This window comes from Nyctereutes procyonoides, unplaced genomic scaffold, assembly GCF_905146905.1.
Source record: "Nyctereutes procyonoides isolate TBG_1078 unplaced genomic scaffold, NYPRO_anot_genome, whole genome shotgun sequence".
Classification (NCBI taxonomy): Eukaryota; Metazoa; Chordata; class Mammalia; order Carnivora; family Canidae; genus Nyctereutes; species Nyctereutes procyonoides.
The window spans coordinates 27,206,745-27,222,256 of NW_026575042.1; the positions used below are offsets into that span (position 1 = coordinate 27,206,745).

Here is a 15,512-nt window from a genome sequence, read left to right on the forward strand (position 1 = left end):
TAGTGGCACCACCAGTACCAAGTTACTTAAGCCAAAACTTTGGAGTCTGTCTTGACTCCTCTTCCTTTCTAACACTCCACATCCAATTCATCAGCTTGTCCTGATTCTACCTTCAGAATGGATCTCAAATTCAACTACTCTATGCTTCTTCCCTGACACCAAGCCACCATCAAGCCTCATGTCCTAACCTATCTCTTGCCTCCTCTTATGCTCCCCTCATTCTATCAACACAGAGGCCAGAGCAAACTTTTAAAAAGTGAAGTCATATAATATCTCTGATTAAAACCCTCCAACGGCTTACCACAGCAATTAAATTAAAATTTAAACCCCTAGCCTTGACTTACAAGGCCCTATATTATTCTAGCCCTGACTTTTGCTTCAGCCTCACCTTCTGTTACACTGTCCCACCCTTCCAGCTCTCCAGCCACAATGGTCTTCTTTATGTTTCTCATACATGCTGAGATTTTAGCTTTCTTGGGAATTTTACACTGCTCTTTCCCTACTCTCTTCTTTGCATGGCTGAAAACTCTTCGCTTTTTTAGGTCCCAGCTCAGATGGCACCTCCTTCGAGATACCTCTCCTGACAATCCTATTTAAAGGAACCCACAGTTAAAATTCACTAATCAAGACACAGAGAGAATAATGATGAATAATGTAACAAAGTATTAGCTCTTCTGATACTTATATTCCAAATAGAGAGAATACAAAACATGGTAAGGGATATATCATTATTCTCTATAGCATTGATCATACTTGAAAAATATCTTATTCATCTTCCTATTTATGTCCATACCTCATTACATTCAGTATATCTTAACAAAGGGAGGTAGGACAGAGCTATTAGCTGTCTTGTTCTCCACAGTATTTCCAGCTTTTATTATGGTGCTTAACATCTAGTGGATCTCAATGAATATTTGTTAACTATATAACGGAATGTGCTTATATTAAAAATTATAGAAGTAACAATATGGTTATAAAGGAAGAGCTTGTTATAGAGGAAAAACTGTTTATATCCCCTTTATCCAAATTATATCCTTCTAAATCTTGACTTCCAATCCCACCCTAACATTGTGCTGATGTCAAGGGTTATTGGACCCATTCATTACATTTGCCACCAGGGAAATGCATGTCAGCCTAATTACTCCAGTGTGACATACATTTCCTAGAGGGCAACATACCTCTTTGCTTCCTGTAAAACTGTGTTCTTTCAGGGCTGTGTTAAATGTTGGTGCTTCAGTTATGGTTTCTGATAGTCCTTTCTTTGTTCTTTGACATACGCAATCATGACCTAACCAGAATTAAATAGAGATAATGGAAAGACAAACACAACTTTGTGTAAGTGAAAGGAAACAAACACAGATTAGGGCATCTACTCTGTACCCTGTATGATCTAACACAAACAATGAACCTGACTTAACAGTCTGATGCTGGACAAATTATATAGTCTTTCATGGTTCAACTTCCTTTTTCTGTAACATCTGGATAATGGTACTTATTCTTCCTAACTTCCTTGTGAAATGTGTATTGTTTTATATCATAGAATTACAGAATGTTAGGCCCTCAGATATCTTGGGAATCATCTAATCCATATCCAAATGTGGAAACTGAAGCCTGGTGAAGGCAAGTGATTTATCTAAGCTCGCGGCTAGCTATTGGAATGGCTGGAACTAGAACTCAGATCTTCTGATCCTTAGACCAGTGTTGTTTTGGTGTTACCATATTGCAATGTTTGCTGTTGTTTAGCTTTTCATGGGTGTCTGTATTGTCTTCAAGTTAGTTTATGTAATTCTTGAGGATCATGCTAATTTGTTTCTCTTACAGTGTTTATTTGATCATATATAAATATCTATTAAAAAAGCAATAGTCTGTACATAGCACTTGCCACCCTTCCTATCATAATCATCTGTAACTGTCTAGTTGCTTCCCCTCATTCACTGAAAATTTTAGCACCCAACTCACTTGTTCTTTCCATGTGACTGTTATTCTTGGTGATTTCAGCAAGCTCACAAATGAACTATATGACACTTGACCACTTAGTTTACTGAACTCCTCACCTCCAATGAGATTTTTCTCTACCTCATGTCAGCTGTCCATTCTTATGCTCATATATTGTAATGTAAATCTTATGCTCATATATTTTAATGTAAATTTTTAAGCAGTCCATTGTTTGACTACTGTCCCTCATCTTCTAGTTCGCTTATCATAATATCCCAACTCCAACCATTCTTTTTTTTTTTTTTTTTTCAACCATTCTTCAACCAAATTAGGAACTCTGATCCTTTGGCCCTATCTGTGTTTCACTGTTTTTCCTCTCCTCACTCTTTCTTCTTCATCCAGTCTAGAATCCCTGGTCCATCATTGTAATCAGTCCTTTATGTACATCCACAACTCCATTGCCACTTTCTTTCTCCATCACTTGCCTGGAAAAACTCCAGTCCTTGTTAAAGCCAACTGTCTACCTATCTTGTCCCCATATCCAAGCAGTGGAACAAACCTGGTTAAAACAGTCATAACTTGTGCTATTTAAATTTAGGATTATAAATTAGAGGAAGGCCCTCAGCAGTGCCCAGTAATTCTTCATTTCCTTAGTTAACCCTCTCTCATTCTCCTAGACTTTGTTTATTTAAATCCCACATTCTTTTTTTTTTTAAAGATTTTATTTATTTATTCATGAGAAACACAGAGAGAGGGAGAGAAGCAGAGACACAGGCAGAGGGAGAAGCAGGCTCCATGCAAGAAGCCCAATGCAGGACTCCATCCCAGGACCTCAGGATCACGCCCTGGGCCAAAGGCCGGAGCTAAACCTCTGAGCCACCCAGGGATCCCCAAATCCCACATTCTTAATACCCAATCTTCACTCTTACCTGATATTGTCACCCACTGATATCCTGCGGAAAAAAATAAAATTAAGTGAAAGAGAGCAACTGGCTCTTTTCCGATCTTATCTTCCCCATTTCCCCAACCTCCACACTGTAAAATGAATGAACTGTCCATGCTATTAAGACTAAACTCTCTGTTGAGAGATAGTTCTCCATGTGTCTCTCATATCTGTTTCGATTCAGACTATCTCATCAAGGATATTTGTAGAGTGAATAGCCTTGGAAGATAGAGATAGTAGTGTCTTCCTTTGGAACAAATAGTAGGAGTATAGTGAAGCTTACTGTCCATTATAATAAAAATAATGTCTTTCTCTGGAGCAAAGGACAGGCATATTTACTGCCCAATGTAAAATATTCAGGTTCACTAAGCTCAGATTTCCTTACTTGTAATGCAACCCACTGCACGTGCAGGCATTACCTGGCCCTCTTCCTACATTGCTCTGTGGGAATGGAGGTTCAGGAAATTGATGCAATAAAATTCTGATCTCTGGCTACTGCTATTGCTGTGAGAAATTAAATCCTTGGTCTCTGACCCAGGCATCTCATGTTTTCTGCCAGCATCCATGAAATTATGACAGGCTAACTTAGCATACAAGTTAGATAAAATCTCAGACATTTCAGAGTTCTTGACACTTTCTACTTCTGAATTGCATCTCATTTCCTCTTGCCTTTTCAAGGACTTTGCTCCTACAGCTATCTGTTCTCTCTTTTGCACTGTCATTTTTTCCCTTTCAACTCTATCACTCCCCAGCCTATACAGGTGATGTAATATCTACCACCTTAAAAGACAAAAACAGCTCCCCTTAGGCTTCTCATTTCTCTTCATCTACTGTTCTATTTCTCTCCTGCCTTTTAAAATAAGACACCTTGAAAAGGTTGTCTTTATTCCTTTTCTCCACCTCTTCACTTTTCATTCTCTTCTAACTCATTCCAATCAGATTTATTTTTTTTTAAGATTGTCTTTATTTAAGAGGAGAGCACAAGCAGGGGGAGCAGCAGAGGGAGAGGGAGAATCGGGCTCCCTGCTCAGCAGGGACCTGGGATCATGACCTGAGCTGAAGGCAGACATTTAACCAGCTGAACCACCCAGGCACCCCTCCAATCAGATTTTTAGTTATGCCATTTTTCTGAAACCCTTCCGAAAGTTGTCATCAACCTCCATATGGTGTAATCCAATGATCCTAAAAAATCCAATTTCTCTTTCTATTGGACTTAGCAGAAATCAACCAGTTGACCACTCTCTTTCTTGAAATACATTCTCGAGGGGCACCTGGGTGGCTCAGTCAGCTAAGTGTCTGCTCTCTGTTCGGGTCATGATCCCAGGGTCCTGGGATTGAGCTCTGCATCAGGCTCTCTGCTTCTCCCTCTCCTTCTGCCTGCACTCAGCCTACTTGTGGTCTCTTTCTCTGCCAAATTAGAAAAAGAAAAAAAAAAGGAAGAAAAAAATAAATACATTCTTGGTTTTGGTTTTTCTTATCCCACTCAATATCCTTTGCTGGTTCTTCCTACTCTATAGAGAAGATTATGTGGGTTTTGTCCTTCATTTCATTAATATAATACATTAATTGATCTTCAGATGTTAAACTAACTCTGTATTCCTGAAATAAATCCAACTTGGGAATGATATATTCTTCTTTTTTTAAGTTGCTTAATTTGATTTGGTAATATTTTGTTAAGGATTTTTATATTTTTGTTCATAAGGGATATTGTTCTGCAGGCTTTTCCTGTGATGTCTTTGTCTGTCTTTGGAATCAGAGTAGTATTGGCCTCCTAAAATAAGTTGGGAAGTGTTCTTTTTCTCAAAGAATTTGTGAAGCATTGATCTTATTTTTTTCTTTAAATATTTGATAGAATTCACTAGGGAACCATCTGGGCCTGGCTTTTGTTTGTGAGATTTTAAATTACGAGTTCAGTATCTTTTCTTGTCTAGTTCTCTTCATTTTTGCATCATACATTTTGGAAGTTGGTTCTTTGATGTATATATAACTATTATATCTTCTAGATGCATCAACCACTTATCAAAAATGTTTCCAGTAATATTTGTCTTAAAGTTTGTCTGATATTAATATAGTTACTCTAAGCCTCTTATTATTATGTTTGCATGCTATGCTTTTTTTCCATTCTTTATTTTTAATCTACTTTATTTTTGAATTCAGGTGTGTCTCTTGTAGGCCTATGACACAGAGTTGGGTTTTGCTGTTTTATTCTGTCTGACAGTATTTGCCTTTTGAGTAGCATGTTTGGTCCAATTATACTTAATGTACTTAATGATATAATCTGAATTTCTTTTGCTATTTTGATAGTTATTTTCTATGTGTCTCATATCTTTTTTATTTTTAAAGATTTTATTTATTTATTCATGAAAGACACAGAGGGAGGCAGAGACAGAGGCAGAGGGAGAAGCAGGCTCCAAGCAGGGAGCCCAATGTGGGACTCGATCCTGGGACTCCAGGATCACACCCTGAGCTGAAGGCAGACACTCAACCGTTGAGCCATCCAGGCGTCCCGATGTGTCTCGTATCTTTTTTCTTTTTTTTTTTTTTTTTTTAGAGAGAGACTTCAAACATGCATGAGTGGGGGAAGGAGGGGGAAAGAAAGAATCTTAAACAGGTTCCACACCCAGTACAGAGCCCAACTCGGGGATTGATCTCATGACCCTGAGTCATGACCTGAGCTGAAGCCAAGAGTTGGTTGCTGAACTGACTGAGCCACCCAGATGCCCCAATGTGTCTCATATCCTTTTTATTCAGTGAACTCATGAAGTACTAATATATTTGGAAACAACTCAATTTCTCACTGAACAAAATATGCAGAGTATAGAAAAATAGAAGAAACAACTCATACTTTTGTCATTCAAACACAACTTTAATAGTTATATTTTTCCAGTCTTTAAAAATTTTTTCTATTCAGATTTTTGCTTGCTTTGTTTACATAGTTTATATATTATTCAATTACATATCTTTAGCTTATGCAGTCTATTACATTCATTTCCTATGTATTTCAGCCACAGAGCAGCCATCACCAACAGAGAGATATTCAAAGCAGTTAAGCAGAAAGCCCTTTGGAAGAGCTTTTGACCAAATGAAATGGTTCTGAATGGCCTTGTTGAAATAACTACACTTGTCAAAAACTGGATACATAAGAGGGCTGGTTTGGAAGACAAGATATCTGAGAGGCACCTGGTGCATCAAGAGTGTTCATTATACACTTGGTTTTTAACTTTCTACTTTGTGAAACAAAACAAAGGCAAGGCATCTTCTCTTGTACATTTGGTAAAATTCACTTGTAAATGGCTGGACTAAGTTTCTTGGAGGAATAGTATAGACTATTTTTTTACTATTGATTATGGGTTGTATGTGTGTATACATATATATATATATATAATCTCATGTGCTATTAAGCTTATTGATTCCTTGGCATTCTAACCTTTCATCTACTTGTCTGTTAGTTTTTTGATGATGCATTTGTCAATTTCTCTATGTAGTTCTATCAAACTTCACTCTATGTGGTTGAGTGCACTTAAGTTTATGATTGTATCATGACTGTAGGTTGTCTTGGTGGATAGTTCCTTCTTATAATTACTATGTGTCACTTTATCAATCCTTCTTGTTTTAAATTGTTATGTTGGATATTAATGTTATTAGATGACAATTTTTTGGTTAGTATTTTCTTGGTAGTTTAAAAAACTGCCTTCCTCCAAATGTTTTGGTGATATATTCTAACCATATACTTGCAAACAGCACGTGGTTGGGTTTATTTCTTTATTTTTAAAAAGTTTTTATTTTTTCCTGAGAGACACAGAGAGGGAGGCAGAGGGAGAAGCAGGCTCCATGCAGGGAGCCCGACGTGGGACTTGATCTCGGGTCTCCAGAATCATGCCATGGGCTGAAGGTGGCACCAAACCGCTGAGCCACCTGGGCTGCCCTGGGTTTCTTTAAAAACCCAATCTAAATGTGTTTTTTGTGTCGTTTTTTAATAATGTAAACCATTTATATTTATTGTGATTAATAACACTTGGACTTCTCTCTAGAATCTTGTTTTCTATTTATACTTTCTTTTAATTTCCTTTTTTTTTCTTCTTTTTTTGCCTGCTAATCCAGTGACTAAGTTTTCTCTAGGTTATTTTTTCCCCTCTATCAATCTGAAGTTAGGCATTCTAGTTCCCTAATTTTGGTGAATACCTTTCAATGTTTAATATGTATACCAGTAGCAGACTCTGTCATTTCAAGGCTGCCATAATCTTTTATTTTATTTTTTTAATTTTTTTTAAATTTTTTACTTATTTATGATAGTCACACAGAGAGAGAGAGAGGCAGAGACACAGGCAGAGGGAGAAGCAGGCTCCATGCACCGGAAGCCCGATGCGGGATTCGATCCCGGGTCTCTAGGATCGCGCCCCGGGCCAAAGGCAGGCGCCAAACCGCTGCGCCACCCAGGGATCCCTGCCATAATCTTTTAAATAGCCTTTTTATATTTAGGATAATTCCTGGTTATACATCTCACCTTCTGGTATAAAATTCAGAACTCAGATTTCCTGCCTCCATTACAACCAGGATGCAAGCCTATGACATAAGCTCTGCTAACCAGAAGCACCTGTGGAAACGTGAGGACTATGAGTATACAAGCTCTGCACACAGCTTCTATTTTGCTGGTGCAGGTAAAGATAGAGGTATCTAGTCTGTAAAGGTGGGAGTGGTTGCAAGATCAAAGTTCTGACACAGAATTGGCCTTGATGCTGATAGCAGGAACAGATGAAGAAAAACTGAGCTCATGGCATTTGGTGCTTGTTGGGAATAACAGCAGTTTATCATGTCAGTTCTGTTGCATGGTTTAAGGCAATTTTTCTAGCACCTTAACCCAAGCTGGTTTGTTTGTTTAGCTTTCCCAATAACCCTGGAACTGCTGAATGTCAATTTAAGAAATTCTTGCTTGGAGTCTCTTGTTTGCAACAAAGAATTTTAACCAATATAATAACCTGTCAAAGTCTAAAATTAAAGTGTATATCACTTCTTCTGAGTAAATCAAGCCTTTAATTCAGAACTCCCTTCTGCCATCATCTACCATATTTTAAAGGGCTAATTATTTTATGTTTGAGAGAGAGAGAAAGAGAGAGAGGAGGGGCAGAGGAAGAGAGAGACTCTTAAGCAGGCTCCATGCCCAACACAGAGCCTGACACAGTGCTCAATATCACCACCCTGATCATGACCTGAGCCAAAATCAAGAGCCAGATGTTCGGCAATGAGAGTCATCCAAGCACCCCCTTAAGGGCTCATATTTTAATTTCATCTGGTTTTAAACTTCCAAAATACTGGTACATAAAAAAATATCACTGACTTAGACTAGCTGAGATTTTGCTAACTTATTTTATTCTTCCTTCTCCCATCTTATTCCTTTTGGGTTTGACTTTTTTCTTATTGGAGCAAATTCTTTAGTATGTCTTTCAATGAAAACCTGTGAGTATTAAGTTCAAAAATGTGTTTATTTTTTTCTTCCTCCTGAAAGATAGTTTAGCTAGGTATAGAATTCTAGTTTCTCTGTTATAGACTCTCCATATTTGAAGATAGTTTCCATTGTCTTCTGTCATTTATTGTTGCTTATAAATCCGACAGGTGGGCAGCCCTGGTGGCGCAGCGGTTTAGTGCCGCCTGCAGCCCGGGGTGTGATCCTGGAGACCCGGGATCGAGTCCCATGTCGGGCGTCCTCTGTGGAGCCTGCTTCTCCCTCTGCCTGTGTCTCTGCCTCTCTCTCGCTCTCTCTGAATGAATAAATAAATCTTAAAAAAAAAAAAAAATCCGACAGGTCATTCCTGTCAAAATGACTGTCATTCCTTTTAGGATAATTTGACTTTTCTCAGTGGTAACTTTTAACATTTTCCTACTGCATTTGGTATTCTGTAATTTCACTCCTGTGTACAGGTCTCAGTTTTAGAAATTTATTCTGCTTGAGCCTCAGCATTTTCCTTTGATTTGATAACTCACATTTTTCTTCAGGTCTGAAGAATTCTCACACATTATCTCTTTGAATATTGTCTCTCCTTCATACTCTATTTTTTCTCCACTAGAAACTCTTTTAGATGTACATTGGGTCTTCTGTTTCTATCCTCTAGGTTTCTGAACTTATCTTGCTGCTTTAGCAGCTTATTATATGCATTTCTGTGTATTTCAGTCTCTTCATAAAAATCATTTTTATGATGTAAGGATTATCTGGCTCAAAAGTCACCGGTAGTGTTATTTCTTACCATATTAGTTACTTGCCTGGCTTTCAAGGCTCTCATGCATCCATGCTCTGACATTAGGTAGGTAACTATGGGCAAACCACTTCTCTGGGCCCCGGTTTCCCAACACAAAAAGATTAATAAAGTTATTGAAAAACCTGAATGAGGTGAAGCACTTAAGATGCTGACAAGTGCCCAACACATAGCAATACCCTATATACAATTTACCCTATATACAATTTAGTGTGGTTGTCCCTCTCAACACAATCTCCCCAGTGGTCACATCTGTATGACATCTTTCGTCCTACCATTTTATACATGAATTCTGAATGGAAGCTGTTAAAAGTTCTAAGATCTTGCTTCTTTCATCTTAATGATTGGCTGAAGCATGGTCAGATGAGTAACTCAACTGATTACTCATTCCCTGAGACTTAAAATTTGAATTTCCTTTATGACAGCAGAATACTCAAATTGTGAGTAGAGTTGCTAGCTGTAGTCAGAATGAAAATGACATTTAGAAAAGGCAGAGAGAGGGGAATGAGTGGGGGGAGAGAGATTACTGACACCACTCAAGTTCGTGGTCCCGTTAGCTTTGATGTACAGGACTTTTTGATACTATGGATTCCTTTAATACTTGATTTTTTAAAATTTATTTATAATAGTCACAGAGAGAGAGAGAGAGAGAGAGAGAGAGAGAGGCAGAGACACAAGCAGAGGGAGAAGCAGGCTCCATGCACCGGGAGCCCGACGTGGGATTCGATCCCAGGTCTCCAGGATCGTGCCCTGGGCCAAAGACAGGCACTAAACCGCTGTGCCACCCAGGGATCCCTCCTTTAATATTTGAATATTTTATAACAGGGAGAAATAACTTTATAATAAAGATTGTGAAAGAGTTCATCAGAATTTGAACATGAATCTTACTTCATTTTATTGCTCAATTATATAGATTTTTTATTTCTACTTTCCAGAATGATTGTTTTCCCATCTCCAGCTATGGAAAAGTAGCTGTAACTACATTGTATTTGAATGGTCCTACAGAGTTCCCACAGCCTTTCACATCATTATCTTATTTGATTGTGTGAGATGAGTAGGCCAGGTAATGTTCTGCTTAGTTTTTACAAATCATGAAATTAGGACTCAAGTTACCTATTATTGTTCAGGATGGAGAAGGGGGAGAATTGAGCTAGGTATTGAGCGTTCTCTATCAGGAGAACTCAGAGCTTACTATTTGCAAGGGTGTCAGAGACAGTGTATTATAAAATATTTTCATCAATTACTGTTAATTAGGATTTCAGAAGGGCTCTGAAAAGTTTCATTAGCTCAATCATAAAACCTATTAAAATGCACTCAATCCACAATTTAAATTCATACTCTCAAATGTACTTGAGGTTTCCCAAAAGTTAATCTTTGCCATGTTCTGAATCAAGTTCCTGTTGTGCTTTTAAACTCTAGAACATTAACCTTGAGAAGATATTATTGGGGGCGGAGTAGAGGAGAACGGGGTATATTAATTCCTGCCTAGACATCCACAGTGCTTAACAGGTTCAAGTACAAATGAGGGTAAATTCCTGCAACCCTTGACTAAGATAGAACTCTGTGTTGGATATGGAACCTGGGTAATTATTTACAAAGGTGACTTGCAGTCACAAAGTACTCTAGCAATATTATCACAACACCTTTGTTTTGGGGAACTCAAATGCTTTTACAACTTAATGCATTCACCCTCACTGACCTGACAAGGAGAGGCTGGATGACAAATATCTGCTGCAGTTGTTGGAAGTAAAGAGGAGTGAGTTACTGAAGATAATGCAAATCAAGAACAGTGTAGCTTCCTCTCTAGCCTCAGCGTGGTTACCTGTTATGAGAACCTTTCCCTTTCAAGTGGCAAACATAATTTATGATGAGGATTGTTAATTTTAGGTAGGAAACTGCTTTTACGGGATCAAGACATTGATACGTTAAAGACTATTGGAAGGATCATACTATTAGTTAACCAGCAGTGTTTTTCATTTTGCACTCTGACATTGGCATTTTTTTATGGGGCTAAAAGATAAGCTTTTTGTTTTAAGCACAGCACTGTAATAAACTGACAGTCCTGGCATAGGTCCCCCTTTCTCCTGCCATTAAACTCAAATCGATCCTCTAAATAAAGTCTGTCCCGAGAGACACAATTGATGTAGGGAAAAGGGGACGTTTTTAAACCGAGCCTGACGTCACACATTTGTGCTTTAACCATCTGTACCTTTTATTAACCAGGGGCTGGAGCCGCCCAGGCGGACAGACACAGGCGCACAACAGCCTTCTCCCACACAAGCCTGGAATGGTAACAGTGTGCGGCTGCCTTAGGAAGAAAAGCCGTTTCAGAACTGTGGGGTGGCGCGCGCGTGTGCGCGTGTGTCAGGGTGAGGGAATCATTTCTTCTCCATCCGAGGATGCTACTTATTGGAAATCCAGCACGTCTTTTGTTTTTTTGAATTGATTTCTCTCGAGTGGGAGACAAAACCCTTCAGACGCGAAAGAAGAAAGGGGGAACAAAAAAAAAAAAAAAAAAAAAGCAAGTCGGGCAGGAGGATTTTGGAGAACTGCAGCCTTGCTTCGGATTGGGACTACAGGCAAGAGAAAGACTCTGGCGTCCACAACCCGTTTGGCTGCAAAGACGCCGCCGTTCCGCCCGGAGTGCAGCATCGCTCCCCCCTCCGCCCCCCCCCCCACCCCGGCCCGGCCCGGTGGCTGCCCCCGGGAGGGCAGCGGCCCCACGCGTCACCTCTCACACCCTGCGGCGACGAGTCCCACCGAGTCCGGAGGGGCGTGCGCTGGGGAGGACGCGCGCGGCCCGGGCAGTTCGCGCCCCCCGCGGCCCCGCCCCTCCGCCTCCTTCCCGGGCTCCTTCATCCTCCCCCGGCCCACGGGCGCATTCTCACTCTCCTTCCACGTGCGCGCCGGGTTCGCCCGGGCCCCTCGCCGCTCCCAGCAAGGCGGCGGCCCCCAGGTGCCCACTCTCACGCCCCTTCCGGCCCCTCACCCGGCTCTTCCATCCTTCTCGCGCTCTGAGGAGAGTCCGCGCGGCACCTCCACGTGCGAACCCGGGGCCGTTACCCCGCGTCCCGACGCCCGCCCCCCCCCCCGCCCGGGCTCCGCCCACCGCCCCCGGGCGCGCGCCCAGGACTACCTGGCGGCCCCTCCCCCTGCCGGGCTCCGCTCCCCGCCCGCCTCCCCCGCCCGGCGCGCGCCAGCTCGCAGCCCACCCCTCGCCGCTTCCTTCTCTCCGCCCCCTCCCCCTCCAGGAGGGTGGGGGGCGCGAACGAGCGCGGCGGCGTGGCCAATGGGCGCTCGGCTTACTCTGGCCTCTCCCCCGCGCGGCCGCCAATCGCGGCGGGCGGTGGTGGTAATATTGTGGAGTGGAGTTTGGATGCCGCCGCTGCCGCGGGCTGGAACGGCGCGGCCGCGGGGGCTGCCAGGGTATTTCGGGAAGGGGGCGTGAGGAGGAGGCGGCGGCTGCGGCGGCGGCGGCGGCGGCGGCGGCGGCGTGCGGAGGCAGCGGAGAGAGAAAGAGAAAGAAAGGGAAGGAGAGGGCGGGGGAGTACCCCGGAGGAGGCGGGACCGACCGGGCTCCTCACCTCTCGGCAGCGGCGGCGGGCGGCCGGGGAGGCGGCACCGCCCCCTGCCCGCGGACTCCTCCGCGCAGCCGGCCGCCGACCCGCTCGCTGCCCCCCCCCCCCCGGGGCAGCGGCCGAAGCTACGGGGGCGGAAGCGGAGGGCCGGGGCGGCGGCGGAGGCGACCGCCATGGCGTTCCTCAAACTCCGTGACCAGGTAGGTGAGGGGCGGCGGGGCGGCGGGCGGCGGGGCGGGATCGCGCCGCCCGGGGAGGGAGGGAGGGAGGGAGGGCGGCGGGCCAGCGCTGTGGGCCGCCTGGGCGCCCGCTCGGCGGGGTGCGGCCCCGGGCACGGGCGCGCGGAGGCCGGGCGGGGGCCCGCGAGCGACCCGCCTGTCAGCGGAGCCGCCGCCGGGTGAAGCCCACGTGCGGCCGGGGGGCTCGCCGGCGTCTCCGGTCGCCGCCGCGTGAGGGGCGGGTCCCGCGCTGGCCGCCTGGGCGCCCGCGGCCGGCGCCCTGCCGGGTCGGCGCCTCCTCTCTCCTGCCAGGTGAGGCTCGGGCCTAACAGGTGGCTTCCCGCTGCTGGGCGGGAGCGGTGCTGGCGGCCGTGACCTTAGGTCACGACCTTGCTCGCCGGGTGGTTTGAGGCGCTCTCTCACCGGGTTAAAGGCGGTTGCTTCTGCTTCGGGACTAGTTAATTCAACCTGCAAGTTCCCAGACTTGTTTTCTGTTGCTTTCTCGTGCACCATTTTGGTTACTTTTCTTGACTTTGGAAGAGCTGGTCAGAGAATACCTGAAGTGCCGAAAAGAGTGCCAGTTGTCTCTTTTGGACTGAAAATAATTGTGTCTAGGAACGAAACCGCGGCTGTGTCAGAATGATTTGTACGTGGAAAGATGGATAACAAGGCTTTCGGGCGATGCAGAGGCTTTCAGAAATTTGAATCCCTTCTTTAAGGAAAGGGAAATCAACGTGTGGAATTTACCGAGCGGCGGTGTTACAGTGCTGAGAATTTATTTTTGCCATTTTTTTTTAAAACAGATTAAAATCTGTTTAAAAAAATCGGGCAGATTTGAGGGGAAAGTAATTGGCATATATTGGGGAAACTATTCTTAAAGCGAATACCCCTTTTGCAAAAACTGGAGAAAAACTTGAGATGTCTTTTTTTTTTTTTTTAAACATCGTCTATTAGTGAATATGGTGCCTTAAATTGTGAATCTTGGTATCATCAATTCTCTCATTTCATGAGTGAATTTTATGTTTGATGTTTAGGCCATTGGCTTGACTTGTTTATCATTAGTTATCAAGAAAGTTTTAGCTGTTAACATCCTCAGGAATGATACTTTGAAAAACCCTACTGTTCACTGAAGTTTATACATTGTATTTCAAATGATAGAACCGCATTGTTCAGTATGATAGCCACTAGCTTACATGTGGCAACTTAAATTTTAACAATTAAAATTAAATAAAAAGTTCACTTAGTCTTTTTTTTTTTTTTTTTTAATTGAGTCTTGTAGCCACATTTCAAGTGCTTGGTAGCCACGTGTTATTGACTATGGTATTAGCACAAATACAGAACATTTATATCAGAAAGTTCTGTGGGACAGGACTGTTAAAAAGCAAGTAGAACATAGCTAATTCTTGCTAATTCCTGTATAGTCAACTCACTTTATACTCTTAAAGGTGTAAAACTCAAGATCAAGTCTTTAATCTTTACCAAACTAATGGCACACTGTGTTTCCAGAAGTCACAGTTGATGTAATGATTGATTTTTGTTTTGTTTCTAGCCCTGCACATTTGAAAAAGTTATTTTTGCAATTTGGATCATAGTGTGCATTAGGAATTCGGTGAACTTTCTGGAGACTGTCGCATTTTATTCACCACCAGGTTTAAACAGAAACAAGATTATGTTTTTCTTGGACATAAAATCCAATTGCACCTTTGCATTTGTGTATTTAGGAATTGCAATTATAAAGCAATTGGGATGCTACTCCAGTTTTATGTAGTACCTGTTAATACTCCGGTGGTGATGATCTATAAAATGTCACCTGTAAACTTAAGGATACTTGGGCAAGTTAAAGTGGCATGGCTCAGAGGGGGAAGGACATTGAAGCTTACCTCTAAACTACTAATTGACTCGTCTGGTCTCTCTTTTGGAAGACTTTGAGAAATGAATTTGGTTTGCCTATTTCAGAGGGATTAGCTGGTTTAGAAGTTGTCTTGTATGTTGATATTTTATTGGCTATTTGAAATGATAGTAAAAATGAAATGGAATACAAATACTATTTTAATCTTTCCTATCTACAGAAAAAGGACTTCAGCAAGGTGATTTATTTGGAGGAAAGGAGGAGAAGGATAAAGATGCAGAATTTTAAAGCTAGAGGTCCTTGATGTAGCATTTAATTCAATCTTCATTTTACAATTGGGATAAGAAATAGTTCAAGCTACTTTTTTTCTGTTATTGCTATATTCAGATTGTATTTTGTTTTCTTTTAGCTCTGTAAATATAGCCTAATACGTAGAACCTACTAATGGGTAGGAGTCGTTCTTTGTGCACATAAGCATCAGGTGGGTTCTAAGCGGTTTAAACATAAAATCAGTGAATAAATAAAGCAATTTGTTTTCAGATCCAATAATCTGGGAAGGCAGCTTTCCCCCTTTTTGTGGCAACACCTTAATAAGGGGGTAAGGACAGGATTGAGTTTTCAATTGGAAATAAATCTAATTGCACCTTTGCATTCATGAATTGCAATTAGGAGTGTAATTGTGATGCTGCTCTGAATTGATATAATATCAGTACTCAGTGTAGTGGTAATAATGTGAAATGT

At 42.2% G+C, this 15,512-nt stretch overlaps 1 protein-coding gene across 7 annotated transcripts in view; it reads left to right on the forward strand.

Moving 5' to 3' along the window:
- The first annotated feature begins 12,745 nt into the window (after positions 1–12,745).
- The window catches only part of ANKRD28 (ankyrin repeat domain 28), a 195,889-nt gene continuing 193,122 nt past the window's right edge, over positions 12,746–15,512 (forward strand). For 2 of the 7 annotated variants that reach the window (XM_055321689.1, XM_055321699.1), the window contains exon 1: positions 12,795–12,904. Coding sequence is in view for 1 of the 7 variants with exons in the window: in XM_055321692.1 (XP_055177667.1) it covers positions 12,878–12,904 (27 nt within the window). In the remaining 6 variants the exon portion in view is untranslated. Of the gene's footprint in view, positions 12,905–13,111; positions 13,235–15,512 lie in introns of those variants that run through there. The other 5 variants (XM_055321692.1, XM_055321693.1, XM_055321697.1 and 2 more) reach the window with 5 other exon arrangements.